Below are 19,487 nucleotides of genomic sequence, written 5' to 3' on the forward strand. Positions count from 1 at the left end.
TCCCTGTCCTGATGATGCCTTTGAAGGCTTTAACTTGTTATTTCTGTGTGTGTGAGCTATGTGTAGACATGCTTATCCCGCAGCACACATGTGAAAGTCATAGCATAATTTTTTGGAGTTGATTACGGAGTCAGGTCTGTTGTTCATGTTTTTAATAACTGACAACACGACACAAAATAATATTTTTTATATATATATGTGTGTGTGTATATATATATATATATATATATATATATATATATATATATATATATATATATATAAAAGTTGAACTTAAAAGTTTCACACAAGAGTAATTGCCTGGGCTGGAGAGATGGCACAGAGGTTAAGAGCATTGACTGCTTTTTTAGAAGTCTTGAGTTCAATTCCCAGCAACCCCATGGAGGCTCACAACCAGCCTGCACAACTTAGATCCTGTTTCAAGATAAAAAGGAAAAGAGAACTTAAGAATAGCTCAGTGATAGGTTGCTGGTCTGGCATACATAAGACTGTTAACTCAGCCGCCCCCACAAGTTACTGCTGGCTGGTGATGGGGCAGAGTGATAGGGAGTGTGTCTAAGCAAGTACAAGATGCTGACATCGTGGTTGCAGGAACAATTGAAAATACTCCTTTAAAATATTATTTTTACTTATAATAAAGAAGAGAGCATTGGGTCCACTAGAACCAATGTCACAGGCGTTTGTGAGCTATGCAACATGGGTGCTGGGAAATGAACTCGAGTCCTCAAGAGAAGCACTGAGTACTCTTAACAATTTGAGCCCTCTCTCCAGTTCTGAAAATATTATCATTCTCTTCACCTCCATATATAACATATTGATTGATGGCCTCTGTCCATTATTTGTTACTTTTTCTGATCCCAAATTGCTTCATAATATTTTATAAGTGGCTTGATAGTTTCTCTCATTCTTCATTGTGCCTCATTTCTCAGAGCTTGGCACACAGTCTGTCTGCATAGCAGCAGTTTGACCATGGCCTCATCTCTTTTAGAGACTAAACAACCAGGTTGCATGAGCTCCAGAATAATTTTTGGTTGGGCCTGGCTTAGATCTCCTGTGCCCTGAACAATGCTCAGAAATAGTATTTTGTTAGAGAATACCACCTTCACCTGGTGGGAGCTCCATTCTATAACTTTAGGTTAAGACCCTGTCTCAAAACAATGTTAGCAAAGGGCTTGAGAGATGACTTGGTTAAGAGAACTTCCTACCCTTCCAGAGAACCAGAGTCTCAGCACCCACACCAGGTAGCTCTTAATTACCTATAACTCCAGCTCTAGGGAGTCCAGTGCCCTCTTCTGACCTCACAGAACACTGTATACATAATAAACAAATCTTAAAAAAAGATTGAATTTTACAAACTATCAACTCCACCGATCTAATGTGTTGTTTGTGTACTAATTAGATTCATAGTGCCATGAAAGAAAGCGCACCTTTATTTGATGATGGGCAGCCTTGGGGAGAAGAAACTGAAGATGGGATTATACATAATAAGGTACTATATATTACTATAAACAATATATAAAGAGAATGTTTTATATTCTTCACTGAAAGGTATTTGTTTATAAAACTTTTGCTTTCTAGAAAATTTGTGAGGTTGATTTTTTTTTTAAAGTAGATTTAATTCATTAATTTTTCCTGTGTAAAATCCCTCATGTGGTAGCCACAGCTGGAGCCTATGTCCTCTGAGCAGAGACACTGTTGCGAGTTTTCACAGAAATTCCTGATGAGGAGACTTGGTGACTATAGTCTCTTTCCAGAGGTTAGGGGTCAGGTAACTGTAGGTCATGTAGATGACCTCAAAGATGGCCTTGGCAAGGTTGCCCAAATTCTTACTACATGTTCCTGACTGTCCTAGACTTTCTATGTAGACCAGGCTGCTCCTGACTCAAAGAGATGTACCTGCTTGGCTTCCAAATGCTGGGATTGACAACATGGAAAGCCATTCCCAAGCAAAATGCATATAAAATAGATCAATCTAAAGGAAAATATTCTTAGTAAAATAAAATTTTACTGCCGGGCGGTGGTGGCGCACGCCTTTAATCCCAGCACTCGGGAGGCAGAGGCAGGCGGATCTCTGTGAGTTCGAGGCCGGCCTGGTCTACAAGAGCTAGTTCCAGGGCAGGCTCTAAAAAAAAGCTGCAGAGAAACCCTGTCTAGAAAAAACCAAAAAAAAAAAAAAAATAAAAAATAAAAAAAAAATAAAATTTTACTAAATTGTTCTGGGGCTGGAGAGATGGCTCAGAGGTTAAGAGCATTGACTGCTCTTCCAAAGGTCCTGAGTTCAATTCTCAGCAACTACATGGTGGCTCACAACCATCTGTAATGAGATGGTGGTGTCCTCTTCTGGCATGGAGGTGTACAGGCAGAAAGAACATTGTATACATAATAAGTAAATAAATCTTTTTTTAAAATTGATCTTTAAAAAAATATACTTAGCCGGGTGGTGGTGGCACACACCTTTAATCCCAGCACTCGGGAGGCAGAGGCAGGCGGATCTCTGTGAGTTCGAGACCAGCCTGGTCTACAAGAGCTAGCTCCAGGACAGGCTCTAAAGCTGCAGAGAAACCCTGTCTCGAAAAACCAAAAAAAAATTACTAACCACAAAAACTTAAAAATGTTAACTGAAAAATGTAAATTTAACCATATGCACCCCTTTAATCCCAGCACTCAGGAGGCAGAAGCAGGCAGACCTCTGTGCGTTCGTGGCCAGCCTGGTCTGTATAGTCAGTCCCAGACTAGCCAGGGCTATACAGTGAGACCTGTCTCAAAAAGAAAAAGAATTGAAAGAAAGAAGGAAATGTATTGGGACTAATATGTGTGTTATGGATAAGATTCCTTTTCCTCCTGTTTCTTACTTTAATGTAATTATCTGCCAATACAAAAGATAACTGTGGTGAGGAGAGGGCTAAGGAATCGCTGGGGCTTGAATCCACGGCATCTTGCATGTGAAAAAGTCCTCTTAAGTTCTTCAGACTGGCCTTAAACTACTCTGTACTCAAGGAAAGCCTTGAACTCACAAACCTTCCGCTTTGGCTTCACAAGTAGCTGAGGCTGCAGGATTGGCACACATTGACCCTTAAAATACTGCATGTAGGTTGTTCTGGTTTATTTTGTTTGGGCTGCTGTAGTTAGGCATATTGTTACTTAGCTCAGTTACCACTTCCAAAAGTAGTTGTGCTAAATGTAATAAACAGTTGGGTATGGTGGTACATTCCTATAACCTCAGCACACAAAAGGCTAAAAATTAGAGATCATAAATGCCAAAGAGAAAAGTAATTATTTGTTGGCAAGATTTCTGTCCTGCCTGGTTCCCGCAATCATTAAGTCCCAAAGAAATCACACAGAGGTCTACATTAGTTATAAACTGATTGGTCCATTAGCTCAGGCTTCTTATTAATGCTTATAACTTATATTAGCCCATTATTCTTATCTGTGTTAGCCACATGGCTCAGTACCTTTTTCAGCGGCATAGTCACATCTTGCTTCTATGTCTGTACAGGACTACAGAGGGAGGTTCCCTCTTCCCAAAATTCTTCTGTTCTCATTGACCCGCCTCTACTTCCTATCTGGTTGTCCTGCCTATACTTCCTGCCTCGCTACTGGCCAATCAACATTTATTTAAAACATAATTAACAGAATATAGACAATTGTGTCGCACCAGTTATTTTTTAAAAAAATAAGTATAAGTTGGTTCCATATGCTTTATAGAACATAAAATGCGTGGCAAACCCCACTGTATTCTAAAATAGAAACATTAGCTCGAGAATGAACTTTAGATTATGCATGTTGCCTGATATATATTAAGGACCATGGGCATCTCAGAATAAAAATTGCTTTGTGCACTAGTTTTAACTGTGTCTTGTTAAAGCCTGTCTCACAAAATGAAAGTGGTAATCACTCTAGTCTCATTTTTTATCCATGCCTGAGAAATAGTTTAAAGTTGCATTAACTGACTAGCGTAGTATCAGTGACCTGTTTTGCTCAGTGTATATGTGTACATTCATGTGTGTCACATGCACATGTGAGATCAGAGGACAACTTTCAGGGGTTGACTCCTCCCACTATAGACCCTGAGTCTCAAACTCAAGTGGGCAGACTTGCAGAGGAAGTACTTTCACCCACTCAGCTGTCCAACCAACCCACCCCTTTGTTTTAAACAAGAATGAACCTGCCACATTAAGCAGTGATCCAAGCTGCAGAGGCTGCTGGAGAACCTTTTACCCTTTCCTCTTGAGAATCCTCAGGCTGGAATACAGAGCTCTTTCAGAGCCCTTGCCTGAAGCATCCAGAGCCCTGGGCTCTGTCAGCCCCTCAGCAGTAACACAAAGCTCCTAGGGAAGAGCCCACCATGGCAGACATGTATAGTGGAGTACATTTCTAGCACAGTTTATCACAAGGGAACTCAGCTTCTGGTCATCAGCTTTGTGGGACTACAAGCTACTTAGGATGCAAACTTGCCACACCTAAGGAAAGTGATTCACAAGAGAGCAGACTGAAGTGGCTTGAAGGTATTGTCATTCGCCACCAGCGGGCTCCCTTTCTGGTTACAGGGATGTTCATGCTTATCTAGGCTCTCGCTTCCATATCAACCGGGAAATGAGAGGGTTTCTTAGTAAGCACAGTATTGGTGAAAGGGTATGTGTTTGTCTTAGGAAATAGGTACTTTATCTGGGCTGTGGAACACTCTGATTAGCCGTTCTCAGAGTCATGTGTTGTGAGACGCTATATTCCAACATTCAGGGAGGCTGAGGAAGGAGAATCACCAGTCGGAGGTCACACTGGGCTACGAAGTGAGTAGGCAGGCTGAACTACACTGGTCAAAATGCTTCATGTTTGAAAACAGAACTTTCTCTAGGGTCGCAGCTCCAATAGTCTCCTCTTTGGGCGCCACTTCCACAGCATTATTCACCCGAAGTTTCTGACTTTCATAATTAGTCCTTGTCTTTCTAAGTGGAATTAGACAATCATATCCATTTCAGTTTTTCATAAGGTTCAAATCCTTTTTTTTCTGCCAGTCTTATAGATGCATAATAGTGACTCAGAGCTTTTGTTTTGGCTCGTTTGAGTCTTTGTTTAAAAAAAATACTATTTTTTAAGTGTGTGGATGATTTGCCTGCATGTAAGTCTGTGTACCATATGTGTGCAGTGCCATGAAGGCCAAAAGAAAGTGTCAGATCCTCTGGACTAGCATTACAAAGAGTTGTGAGCCACCATGTGGGTGCAGAGAACCAAAACCAGCTCCTCTATATTAGCAGCAATTACTATCAACCACTGAGCTATCTCTGTAGCCTCTGCTTCATCATCATCATTATTGTTATGTTCTGTTTGCTATTTTATGTTTGGACATATTTTACCTGCATATATGTGTGAACCACATATGTGCCTATTGCCCCAGGAAGTCAGAGAGGGCATCAGATCCCCTGGGACTGGGGCTGTGAATAGTTGTGTGGCCCTGTGTTGGTGATGGGAACAAACCAGGTCCTGTGCAGGAGGACCACTGAGCCTCGCCAGCCCCAGCATTCTTCTTAAAGAAGACAACTTTGTGCATTTTATGTCGAATTATATTTTTTAGTAAGCTTCCTGGGTTGACTTCATAATATCTACCCAAATTGCGTATTTTCATCCCTATTCATGTTTAGAAGTAATAGATTGTGTACATCTTTATAGCACAGTTAATAGCAGGTTTTCAGTCTCTTATTCTACGGAATTTATATAACTGCCTACCCCATTTTTATTCAAATTTAAATTTCCAATTTGAAAAAAATGAAACAAACTAAATAGAGAATCATGTCTTTGTTTTTAAAATCTACTTATCACATCACAATCAGTTGTTTCTGGACTACACCATCAAATGCTATGAGAGTTTCATGACCGGTGCTGACACCTTTGAAGAGATGAATGCAGAGCTGCAGTCGAAGCTGAGTAAGTGCCCTCCCTGTTGTGCTGCCTCTTAACTCTCTGGGTGCTTGCTTGTTTTGTCATGCCTGATGTTTTCATTAGCTACTTTATGAGGTGGGTACCTATGAGTTGTTCTTTGATGGTTCTTTAATGGGGACAAGTATTAGTTAAACCAAAAAAAAAAAAAATGTCAGCCCTGAGTCATACCCCTTTCTGGCTATGTGAATTCAAGACATGGTTGACCTCTTTTAAACTTAGTGAACTAGAAAGCAATGTAATAAAATACCAAATGAGCCTTTAATCCGAGCACTTGGGAGGCAGAGTTCAAGGCCAGCCTGCTCTACAAAGTAAGTTCCAGGACAGTCAAGGCTTCACAGAGAAACCCTGTTTCAGGAAAAAGGAAAGAAGGAAGAGAAGAGAGGGAGGGAGGGAAGGGAAAAGTTAGAGGACGTTAACAAGCCATTATATTTCCATATAAATTATTTTTCTCTCAGTGTTATGTAGTGATGGGGGAATATCACTTTGACACCTATGGCACAAACGGTCAGAGAGGAAAACCAACATTCCTCAGGATGCACTAGGGATGTAAGAGTAAAGGACAGTCCAGCTCTTGTAACTATCCTCCATCTGTCCAGGGAGCACATAGACATAAAAATATCAAGTGTAGCAGGTGGAAAGGTAGAAACTTGAGATCCCTAGAGCTTGTCAGCCAGACAAACTGACCAAACGTGGGAGAGATCGTATTTGAAACATTAGATGAAAGCAGCTGAGTAAGGCTCATAATGTAACCTCTGACTTCTGTATGCACACATGCATACTCATGACCACATAAACATGCATAACACACACGAGGGAAAATTCATTGTCATCTAATATGGAAAACATTTAGTGAGTTATTTAATGTTTCTATATTTAATTAAACACATAAATTGATCTACTCGAATATTTTGTGCATACCTACTGTGTGCCAGGCACCAAAAACGCAGTAATGAAGAACAGAAAACCTTAACTTTATTCTGTTAAAAAGAAAGTAATGCTAATTAAATGAGAAGCCGTAAGGCACATAACAACGGGTGCTATGAAAGGAAGCTTAAGCAGGTTGAGGAAACTTAACACTTGCTATTGTAGAAGGTAGTATCTACTGCATTGGGGGAAGGGACGGGATAAGGTACTGAAAACCTGAAGGATGCTGTAGGTTGATTCTCATGAAGTGTTTGGACTTTTTTCCAGAGGATTTATATAAGGTAGATGCATCCAAGCTGGAGTCATTAGAAGCAGAAAACAAAGCACTCAATGAACAGATTGCAAGATTGGAGCAAGAAAGAGAAAAAGAACCGGTTAGTAACCGTGTTTTTGAACTCACTTGACAGCTCTTTAGACTCTTGAGCCTGTTTGAGAAGACGCTCTTATGGGAGGTGTTTTTAAATGGGTTAACAAATAAGCTTCTTAAAGGTAAGCTAGTCTAGACTTTCCGTGAAGCCATGTGTGGTATTTCCCTTGTGGTCTATCAGTCGTGGACTAATGGTGCTCGGAATATGATGAAAGACTCCTGCCTGTTTACACAAGGCCCAGACTACCCTTTGGACAGGGTCCCTGGGGTATTTACTTGCAAGGAGCATTGCTCTCAAGAGGACCTGAGTTTAGGTAGTGGAAACACGGTGATAACAAACTGTCTTATAGAGTATACTGTAACATGCATGTTTTTATAAAAGCAAGATGATAATGTGGCTGTTTATTTTAATGTGTGAGGGTATTTTGCCTACATGCATATCTGTACTACATGCTCACAGTGCCCGTGGAGAACAGAAGATGTCAAATCTGAACTCAAGATACAGAGAGTTATTAAATTGAATCCAGGTCCTGTGAAAGCATGCAGCACTTGTAACCCTGAGCCAACACTCCAACCCTGATAAGAGAATCTTAACTTTATCTTGGTTTTATTAATGGAGCACCTAGATTGTTCTGAAAAGTAATTAGATATTAAGTATTTGTGCTTCTACATTATCCTTGGTTTTCCCTATCCTAAACTGAAATCTTTCATTAAATTATTACAATAGTAATACCAAAGTTCTTTTTAGTTTTTTTGACTTCCTCTAAGAGAAGTGTAGATAATATTGTCTTCTTTAAAATACAGAATGCTTCTTGGTAAAAAGAACTAATTTAGTATGTTTTTTTCTTCAAGAATCGTCTAGTATCATTGAAGAAACTGAAAATGTCCTTGCAAACAGATGTTCAAAAGTATAAAGCATACATCAGCAGTTTGGAGTCACATTCGTCCATCCTAGACCAGAAACTGAGTGGTCTTGATGAAGAAATTAGTAGACTAGGTAAGCAGAGCTAAGGGATCATTAGATTGGCCTATGGGCCTCTGGAAACAGCTATGTGATCTTTTCCTTCTTTGAAACTTTCTGTAGTAGTTATAAAGTTTTCAGTATTAGTTCTTTCAGCCAGGCATAGTAGTACACACCTTTAATTCTAGCACGTGGGAAGCAGAGGCAGGTGGAGCTCTGTGAGTTTGAAGCCAGCCTGGTCTACAAAATGAGTTCCAGGATAGCCAGAGCTGTATTGTGAGACCCTGTCTCAAAAAACCAAAATAATAATTGTTGTCTGGGTTTCTGTTCTGCCTGGTTTCTATCCTCCCACCAGGTCCCACAGCCATTTGTCCCCAAAGAAATCACACAGAGGTCTATAGTAATGATAAACTGATTGGTCCATTAGCTCAGGCTTCTTATTAACTCTTCTCACTTATATTAACCCATTATTCTTATCTATGTTGGCCACATGGCTTGGTACCGTTTTCACTGGGACAATCACATCTTCCTTCTGTGGTTGGGACAGGACTGGGGAGGAATGGGCTCTTCTTTCCCAGAACTCTTCTGTTCTCCTTGACCCACCTCTACTTCCTGCCTGGCTACTGGCCAATCAGCGTTTATTTAAAACATAATTGACAGAATATAGACTATTGTACCACACCAAATAATAATTATTTTTTTCTCTCATAGCTCCAAATGTAATCTAAGAGCCAATGAATACGTGCTTGCCAAAGGACTCAGGAAGAATGTTTTCCGGCTTCTCTGGCTGACAGCACGCCTGGGCTCACGTCCACATCGCTCTCATCTCCACCCCATCTTCCTACTGTCTCTGCTCTGCATCCTCTTTGTGCTTCCTTTCTTAAGAGTATATTTGTATCCCATGCTGGTTTTGAATTGAAGATCCTCTGGCCCCAGCCTCCAGGGGGCCGTAATAATATATAGCCCAAGCTCGCCTCAAACTCAAAATCTTGCCTCCAAAAATTAAAGTTATGAATTGCCACCACACCCTTCTCCCTTCTGTCCTCTTTCTTTGTCTTTTCTTTTTTCTTTTTTTCTCTTTTTTTGTTTGGTTTGTTGCTTTGGTTCTTTTCTTCCGAGATAAGGTTTCCCTGTGTAGTCCTGGCTGTCCTGGAACTCTCTTTGTAGACCAGGCTGGCCTTGAACTCACAGAGATCCGCCTCCCGAGTGCTGGGATTAAAGGTGTGTGCCATCACTGCTCAGCTCTTTTTTTTTTTTTTTTTAAGTTTTATGTGTATGTTAAGTTTATGTGTACCACATGTGTACCTGATACCCTCAGGTCAGAAGAGCGTGTCAGATCTGCTGGAACTAGAGTCACACATGGTTGTGAGCCACCCATGTAGGCCCTGGGAACTAAACCTGGGCCCTCTGGAAGAGCACTAAATGCTGCAACTGCTGAGCATCTCTCAGGTCCCTAAGTCTTCATCTTCCTATCTGCATGAATTCTCCATTTGCCTCTATCTTACAGTGATACCTATGGTGATGTTTAAGGCACACCTGCATAATCCAGGGTTCTCTCATGTCAGCTTAATAACAACTATAATTTTATATACTTATGGTACATTCTAATATATTCTACATAAATATATTGTTTTACATTATAAACCAGATCCCTTTTTATATTTTTGTTTAGTATGTGTATGTTATATGTGTGAGAACATGCCACAGGATACATGTGGAGGTAAAAGGACAACTCTTACAGTCCATTCTCTCCTTGCAGCTTTACATAGTCTGTGTATCAATCTCAGATAGGCAGGCTTGCTCAGCAAGGACTCTGCCTGCTGAGCATCTTACTGGCTCTAACCAGCTAGACTCTTGATCTCTGCCTCCTTCGGTTGCCTGTAACTGTCGTATCCTCTGTCAGTGCCATGTAAGCAAGTCCGCAGCTGAACCGGGTTAAAAACAAAGTGGAAAGCTGCACGTGCCCCATCCTCTACACCAACAGCACATCAAAGGATGCTCCTGAGTGCCCTGCGTCTTCCTAACATTGGATTCAGGAGCACATGCCAACTGTAGTTAAACTTTGGAAAATACTATGACACATAGCACCTGCTAACTCCTGTGACGCCAGAAACAGCACAAGATGACTGAAGTCACAGAGCCATTAAACTTTGGAGGGAGCCACATTTTTGTCAGACCCTTCTTTCTGAAACTGTAGTAAGCCAAACATGGAATATACCAACCTAAAGCTCTAGTTGTATGGCTTCTGTCATTAATGAGGTAGGACCACTTATCCAAAAGAAAGGATGTATATGTATAAAGTCGACATTTAAACAATCTTAAATGGTGCCATCAGTTTCTCTATACAGAGGTTTTGTTTTGTTTTGTTTTTTTGGTTTTTCGAGACAGGGTTTCTCTGTAGCTTTGGAGCCTGTCCTGGAACTAGCTCTTATAGACCAGGCTGGTCTCGAACTCACAGAGATCTGCCTGCCTCTGCATCCCGAGTGCTGGGATTAAAGGCGTGCGCCACCACCGCCCGGCCAGAGTTTTTTTTGTTGTTGTCGTTTTTTTTTTTTTAATTTTTTTTGAAAGCTTTTGTTTCTTCTCTTGCAGAATTAGAATGTGAAACAATGAGACAGGAGAATGCTCGGCTACAAAATATTGTTGATAACCAAAAGTACTCAGTTGCAGATATTGAGAGAATAAATCATGAAAAAAATGAATTGCAGCAGACCATTAATAAATTAACCAAAGACCTAGAGACTGAACAACAACAAATGTGGAATGAGGAATTAAAATATGCCAGAGGCAAAGAGGCGGTAAGTCATGCTGTATTCTGAGTAACCACTCATCACCGAAGACCTTAGTAAAGGCCTGTGTAACCAAGGGGAATTCAGTAGGTAGAGGGATAAACTTTTCTAACACTGACATTTAGGACAGCTAAAACACTCACATCCTTATGCCAGCTCATCAACACCTCTAATACTTATCAGTCAAATTTAAGATAAACTCGGTTTTCTGATGATGAACTAAGATCTCAGCAAATAAATAAATGTGTGTATGTGATTCTAACATAGAGTGAGCAAGCAGTTCAGTCTAAGTAGTCATCTGTCTTCCCTTCTCTCCTAACCCTGGTAGGTAAGCTCCATCCCTGGGTATAAAGGAAATAGGTATACATCTGTATACACATTTATAAGAGCTAGCATCATTGTGGTCTACCTAATGATGGAACACAAGCTTAGCATGCTCAGGGTATCAAGTTCAATACATAATACTAATGAAAAGGATGTGGCACCCAGTCTTTGAGCCTAGAATTTGGTCAAACTTGATTTAGCTTTAGCCTGTAATTTCTTATTAACAGCATGCACAGTCCGCATCATCTAGCCTTTTATTGCCTCCACTTGCTTCTTTATAAAATGAAGTGTAGGAGGCAGAGGGAGGCAGATCTCTGTGAGTTCAAGGCCAGCCTGTTCTACAGAGCAGGTTCCAGGACAGGCTTAAAGCTACAGAGAAACCCTGTCTCGAAAAAAAAAGAAAATGAAGTGTAATTAGACCACATCAGTTAATCTGAAGTGAGTTACTTCAGAGTACCTTATCTCTCAGAGGCTGTGTAAGAAAGGAGAGGTCATAAATCTCTGGAATAAGTAAACATGGGCTTATGAAACTGAAGAACAGCACGTTTGGCTGCACATGCTAAAAGAAGAATAACCTAGGAGGTGGTGAGCAGTGGCCCAGGGAGGGGCCAGCTCCGTCATGAGAAAAGAGCTTAGTGGGCTGCGTACCCGAGAGCTGAGAGTATCAAAGGTCTGTCTAGGTTACAAAAACTCACCTAAACAATGCATCTGTAACCTTTTTTTCTGTACTAAATTTTGCCCTACTTGTCAAGTCTGGTAGTATAGCAGAACTCTTGTGAAATATAACTATAAATTATATTTTTATAAATATAACATATAAAACTCTTGTGAAATATAACAGTTGCAACTACATCTGGAAATGTTGACTGTGGGAACTGATAATGGGAGAAAGAACTAGAGACATAAGCAGTGAACTCCCGAAAGCTTTTTCATTAGACTGAAAAGAGGAGCAGGAAGCAGTAGAGCAGACCACTGCTTGGGCCTAAAGAGTAACAGAAGAGAAACTGCCAGGCTGTGTACTAGGGCCAGGGAGGAGACACACACACACACACACACACACACACACACACACACACACACACACACAGATATCTGATTCTATAGAGTTTACATTCAGCTAATAAAAGTGAACAGATAAGTCACATTGTAAAGTAAATTAAGAGTTTGGGAAAACTGGGGACTACATTAGAGGGAAAGAACACCGTCCTGGTAACAGATGTAGCCTTGAAGGACAGAGAAATGTGAACTACTAAAAAATTTTTTCAGTATAGTTAAGATAATACTTTAAAGTGTAAATTAACTATTTCTTTTATTTGGGGTAATTAAAATGTGCATATATATACACACATACATGCATACATATACATATATACTGTCAAATGTAAGTTTTGGGTTCCCCCTCACACACTTTAGGTTTTTTGGTTTCTTTGGTTTGTTTGTTTTCTGTGTGTGTGTGTGCGTGTGTGTGTGTATGTTTTTCCAGACAGAGTGTCTCTGTATGTAACCCTGGTTGTCCTGGAACTCTCTCTGTAGACCAGTCTAGCCTCAAACTCACAGAGATCCACCTCATGTGCCTCCCAAGTGTTGGGATTAAAGGCGTGCCCAGCTCTAAACTTTGGTCTATATCATATTTATATCTAGGTTTGAGAATGTAAGTTATAGTTGATAACGAAGCATGGATTTACTCTAATTTATATGGAGTAAATGAACAGTGGTATACTGCTCACCAATTACAGCCTTAGAATTATTGTCCAAACTTTTTATTTATATATTTTAAAATTACTATCCCTTAATTATCAAACTACTAAAAACGGGCACAACAGCTTATGTAGAGTTACAGAAATGACCATAGAAAACCACACAGTCTAGGACTGCTTTATTTTTAACATTTCTTTTTGTGTTCTCTTCCAGATCGAAGCACAATTAGCAGACTACCACAAATTGGCTAGAAAATTAAAGCTTATTCCCAAAGGTGCTGAGAATTCCAAAGGTTATGACTTCGAAATTAAGTTTAATCCTGAAGCTGGTGCCAAATGCCTTGTCAAATACAGGGCTCAAGTTTATGTAAGTCTGTGTCCGAACCTCACTTCACCATAGTGCCATAGGACTAGACTAAGAAGGAGCACTTTCTTCTGAGGGGTAGACGTCTCATTTCACACCTGACTTTTGACTTTAAAAGCCTTTTCCTCTCTGCCTCCTTTACTCCAACTATCCGTTAAAACGTTGGTTACAAGTAAAATCTATCAGAACTATGTCAGCAATCCGAGGGAAGCTTTGTTCTCTGGTTACCTTCAGCCCCTCTCGGGAGGTCATCATTAGCAAATGTCAGCTGCCTGCTTTACTGGTGGTAAAACTTACAAGGTTAATTACCAGATCAGTTCTTCCAGCCAGACTGGAAAGTGGTAGCCCTTCAGGGAAATCTTGAAAGATGAAGTGTCTGGGTACACCTGTGGGAATAGTTCTAGTACAAGCACGCACAGGAAGGTATAAAATAGAATGAATTATTTTTCAAGGCAGATAAAGGAAAAAAATCAGTAATCAACAAGAACAACAAAAAACTGTTCCTAATTTTGAAACAACCAAGGAGATAATTTTGAGAAAACATTTATTACAATTTTAGACTTATTCACAAGTGTCACAGATTTATTGCCAATACTGAAATACCACCTTTAAAATACTTACCTTTAGAAATCAAATCTGTTGAGTCAAATTTTCCCTTGAGAATTGTTCATTCAGACTCTGTCCATCCCCTGAACCTGCCTTATCTAATCAAAAGCTAAGCAGGGTCAGATCTGCTTAGTACTGGGATGGGAGAACTGATCACCTACCATGTGTCTACTGTGTACAGACTGTGTTCCAGCCCAGCTGTGTGCTGGAGATAAAATACCCAAGGTGAGCCATATCTTCTCAGAGATAGCGGTTTACAGATGAACAGACATTGCTTAAATAAAGCCAGCTGCAACCACATCCACACCCACTTTTCAGTAGTGTTTAGATCAGATCTTACTGTGAATCCTGGCCTGCACCTCCCCATGTAGCCTGGCTGGGTCTCAACTCAAGACAGTGCTGCTGTCTCCACCTCCTAAGTGCTGGGACTGCGGATGTGTGCCGCAGCAACTCTACCTCCACATCCACTTCAGGATTGTCACCGTGAACTTCTTGCTGGCCTGGAACTGCCTGTTAGACCAGACTGGCCTCAGTCTCTTCCAGGTGCTGGGATTAAAGGGGTACAACACTACACTCCGTTTAGATGTACTGTCAATTAAGAAAATAAAGTACACACAGTAAATCATTGCTTACTGGTTTTGCAAGCCATTAGTTGTCAAACTATGCATATTGACTTCTTTTGTTTTTTGTTTTTCAAGACAGAGTTTCTCTGTGTAGTCCTGGCTGTCCTGGAACTTGCTCTGTAGACCAGGCTGGCCTCGAACTCACAGAGATCCGCCTGCCTCTGCCTCTGCCTCTCAAGTGCTGAGATTGAAGGCGTGCGCCACCACCGCCCAGCTGGTAGATTGATTTCTGTCAGTAGCCAGGTAGCTGGCTGATTTTGCACATCACTACTTTGAATGGTTTCATATTACTGCAGCAAGAAAATACTTACCTGATTTAAATAATCTTGTAAAAGGTATTTAGGCACAAAGAATATGTTCAGAAAATTTACTTTTACTCTAGAAATATTTTATACAATAATGAGCAATGGACATAGAAGTGGGATGCTGGAGAGAAAGCTCAGTGGTTAAGAACACGCGTTGCCTGTAGAGACATCCCAAATTCGAAGTCCAGTGCCTATCACAACTAATTCACACCTGATTTTACTCCAGCTCCAGGAGAATCCTGTGTCTCCAGCCTCTACAGGCATCTGCATTCAACATGCACATGTATCCACAAAATTAATATAAATAAGTCCATAAGGGGGAAAGCAGAAATAGTTAGGAATGATGGAGAGCATCTGTCATCCCAGCCACTTGGGAGAGAGTTGTAACATTGAGTCTTCCAAAAAACAGGCCTGGGTGGGTTTTTGTTTTGTCGTGTTGTGCTTTTCTTAGAGTGTGAAAAGACGTGTGGGAGAGCACATGCAGTGACAGACATGTGGAGGTCAGTGCTCTCCTCCACCTTAGGTGCTTTCTGAGGATCAAACTCAGGTCTCCAGGCTTGATCAGCAAGCTCTTTACCATCTTTCACATCCTGTTTTTGTTTTGTTGAAACTGTAACTCATAGTCCAGAGTGGCCTCAGATTGCGGTGGTAACAGGCTTGTGCAACCACACCCATTCCAAGAGTTGAGTTTATATTCAGTGATAGAGCCCATGTTTGTTGCAGAAAGTCTGGGTTTGATGGACAGCATAAAAAAAGAACTGATCAAAACTAGAAGTCAATAATAGCTTTAAAAGACTTACTCAAGAGCAATTACAGCAATGACACAAGGCTGTAATCCCAGCACTCAGGAGGCAGGGGCAGGTGGATCTCTAACTTGGAGGCCACCCTGATCTACATAGTGAGTTCTAGGACAGCCAGGGCTACATAGAGAATCCCTGTCTCCTAAAAACAGAAACAAAAAAGACTTAATACATAATGACATATGGCATTTTCTTTTTGGAGTAATGAAATATGTTTAAAGTACAAATGGCATTTAGGTAACAATGTAAGTATGCTATATCCACGGGATTGTATACTGTTTGTATATACTAGTTGTATAGAAAGTTTAGTTTCAGGTTAAATTTAACATAACTATTTCTATTTAATCATTTTAAAGTGGGTGCTCTCTCTCTTTCTTTCTCTCTCTCTCTCTCTCTCTCTCTCTCTCTCTCTCTCTCTCTCTCTCTCTCTCTCTCTCTCTCATTACCTTTGAGGCAAGCTGGTCTCTGCCCTCTTCCCTCTTCTCTTCTGAAGAGGCCACTCTTTGTCTCTTCCCTTCTCCCTCCCTTCTTCCCTCCCTCTCTCTCTTCCTCCCTCTTTCTCACCCTTCCTCCCCTCTACACCCCCCTTTAATAAAACTTTACACTAAAAAAAAAAGTGGGTATTACATCAGTTTTCTCAATACAGTGAGAAACAATGCAGTATGGTGTTGAAGTAAAATCAGCAGGTTAGAAGACAAATAGAAATACAACTAGAATCTTAAGCAAGGTAAGAAGAGAAATGGGGTCTGGAGAGACAGCTCATAGTTAAGACTGTGTACTGCTCTTGGAGGGGGCCAGGTTCCATTCCCAGCACCCACAACAGTCACCTCACGGCCTCCTGTAGCTCCGGCTCCAGCTCCAGGGAGACCCAACTCTGGCCTCTGCAAAGAGCTGCACTCACGCATCCAGACATACAAACAGATAGAAATGGACTGTCAGGCACTGTGATGGATAACCATAATCATAGCACTTGGAAGAAGGTTGAGACCAGCTGTTTTTTCTTTCCTAAACCTTGGCTTCAAAAAAAAATACGATGTTTTGTCACCAATGGTATATTATATTTAAAACGTCCTGGCTTTATTTTTTTTCCTCTGAAACTGTCTTAGATCATAATATAATCATACCTCATGGGAATTTTATAATATATCTTGACTCCCATATTTCATATATTTTCTAGGTACCTCTCAAAGAGCTCTTGAATGAAAGCGAGGAAGAAATTAGCAAAGCTTTAAATAAAAAGATTGCGCTGGAGGACACTTTAGAGCAGGTAAGTGTGGTGCGCGTCATGCAGCCTAGCGTCGGGTGTGACTTGTGATCGCTGAGCAATGTGGTTTAAAGTCTGGTTTGTCTGAGATAGGGTTTCTCTGTGTAGCTCTGGCTGTCCGTGGAACTCACTCTGTAGACCAAGCTGGCCTTGAACTCATAGAGCTTCTGCCTCTGGCTCCTGAGTGCTGGGATTTGCTGGGATTAAAGGTGTGAGCCACCACCACCCAGTTTTATTCTTTTTTGAAAAAGCAGTTTGTAAGTAAAACCCACAGCTTTACAAAAATAGCTATTCAAGTAATCCACACAAGGTTGTTTTCACTGTTAACAAATTCTATGACATCTGACATGGGCCTGTGGTAAAGTACTTTCTTAGCATGTGGCTGCAGCCCTGAGTTCAATTCCCACTACCACAAAAAAAAAAAAAAAAAAAAAAAACAACTACTTTTACTAGGAAGACCTTTTCCCCTCCTCAGTAAAATAGAGGTCAGGAGTGTGCCTTGTACCTGCAATTCCAGCACTTTGTTATCAGAGGCTGGGAGGATTGCAAGTTCCAGCCCAGGCTGGGTCACATAGTAAGACCCTATCTAAAAAACATAACAGCCAGGAAATCTTAAAATGAAAAATGGACTGTTTAGTAATAATGCAGTTAGTTTGAGTCATGAAAAATGTAAACAAAAATCAGTCTTTAAGAAAATGTTGATCAGGGTTTGAATGACTCAGCAGCTAAGAACCCTGCTTACTCTTCCAGAGGTGCTGAGTTGTGAGCCACCACGTGGTTGCTGGGAATTGAACTCAGGACCTCTGGAAGAGCAGTCAGTGCTCTTAACCTCTGAACCATCTCTCCAGCCCACGTAAAAATAAAGTCTTTAAAGAGAAAAAGGAAGTAAGGAAGAAAAAGAAAAGAAGGAAGCAAATAAAAAGGTGGCAGTGGTGGCAGCGCACACGTTTAACCCCAGCACTCGGGAGCCAGAGGCAGGAGGAGCTCTGTGAGTTAGAGGCCAGCCTGTGCTACAGAGTGAGTTCCAAGACAGCCAAGGCTACACAGAGAAACCCTGTCTCAAAGAACAGAAAGAGTTGATGATCTAAACATTTGTGCAGTAGCACATACCTATAATCCCAGATTTGGAAAGCTGGAGAATCCAGTGTTCTGGGCCCATGACTCAAAAAGAGAGGGGGGGGGAGGGGAAGGGGGGAGGGGGGAGAGGGAGAGAGAGAGAGAGAGGGGGGGGGGGAAGAGAGGAGAGAGAGAGAGAGAGAGAGAGAGAGAGAGAGAGAGGAGAGACTGAGACTATATGTATGTGGGACTGGAGGGTTTTTTCAGTGATTAAGAGCACTGGTTGTTCTTGCAGAGGACCTGAATTCAATTCCTGGCACTCACACAGAAACTCAACACCATCTGTAACTCCAGTTCTGATCCTAGGAGCACATGACACACATGCTTACATGCAGGGAAGACATTTATATGCATAAATATATATGATCATAATAATTGATGAGAGGCTGAAGAGGTAGTTCAGCAGTTAAGAGCACTTGTTCTTCCAAAGGGCCTGTGTTCATTCCCAGCACCCACTTGGTCGATCACAACCCTCAGTAACTCCAGTCCCGCGGATCTGATGCCCTCTTCTGGCCTCCTTGAACATTGTGTGCACATGATATACACATGTTTACAAAACACCTAGACACATAATTTATTTTAAAACTAATTGAGCTAGACATGGTGGTGCATACCAGTAATCCCAGCACTCTGGAAACTGAGAGGAGAATCTTGAGTTCATGGTTAACTTGAGCTACATAACAAGTCCAAGGTTACCCTGGTATGTATAGCAAAAACCTTTCTAAATTTTAGAAAATAGATATTAAGATGGATTACAGCATCAACAATAAAATATCAAAATGGAAAAGTCAAAATAACCAGAAAAAATAAAATTGATTAACTCTCAAAAAATATTTCATTAATAAATTATTTTACAGTTGAATGCTTTCAAATATTAAAGGTCAGATGGTTTTTAGACATGAAAGTTGCCATAGAACATAAACATATAATTATCAAGAGGCCACTATAGGCCTGTACAACAACTTATAGGCATCACAATAAAATTAAACCAATCACTGACAGACATAAAATGCAAAGCTCAATAACTGCCATCAAAATGTATTTGGCAAATATGCTTTTCTTATTTAAGACAAGGTCTTGCTCAGTATAGGTGAGTCTCTAGCCCACAATCTTTGGGCCTTACATAGTCCTTTAAATGCTGGAGTTAGATGCATGCATGGCAACAACTGGCTCAGCAAATGCTTTACGCATTTGCCTGGTACTGTAATAGATGTCTGAACTAATATAGCTCAACACCTGCCCCATGGACTCCAGTTCAAGTGTGACAATGGCTACAAGATCAAGTATTTCCCATCACAAGATTAAGTTAGCTACAAAGTAGTAGATTTCATAATGGCATTTTTACACATGCTTTCTTCTTCCACACCCTGCCCTCTGGCTTTGCCCTCCCCTCCCCTCCCCTCCCCTGTGTCC

The 19,487-nt window shown here is 40.8% G+C and overlaps 1 protein-coding gene across 2 annotated transcripts in view; it reads left to right on the forward strand.

Moving 5' to 3' along the window:
- Positions 1-19,487, forward strand: part of Ndc80 (NDC80 kinetochore complex component) — a 38,883-nt gene that overhangs the window by 9,249 nt on the left and 10,147 nt on the right. For both annotated transcript variants that reach the window (XM_038315455.1, XM_042054286.1), the window contains 7 exons: positions 1,400-1,489; positions 5,826-5,919; positions 7,126-7,232; positions 8,078-8,222; positions 10,779-10,984; positions 13,211-13,363; positions 16,872-16,961. In XM_038315455.1, coding sequence (XP_038171383.1) covers positions 1,400-1,489; positions 5,826-5,919; positions 7,126-7,232; positions 8,078-8,222; positions 10,779-10,984; positions 13,211-13,363; positions 16,872-16,961 — 885 coding nt within the window. The remainder of the gene's footprint in view (positions 1-1,399; positions 1,490-5,825; positions 5,920-7,125; positions 7,233-8,077; positions 8,223-10,778; positions 10,985-13,210; positions 13,364-16,871; positions 16,962-19,487) is intronic.

The sequence above is a fragment of the Arvicola amphibius genome, chromosome 18 (assembly GCF_903992535.2).
Source record: "Arvicola amphibius chromosome 18, mArvAmp1.2, whole genome shotgun sequence".
NCBI lineage: Eukaryota > Metazoa > Chordata > Mammalia > Rodentia > Cricetidae > Arvicola > Arvicola amphibius.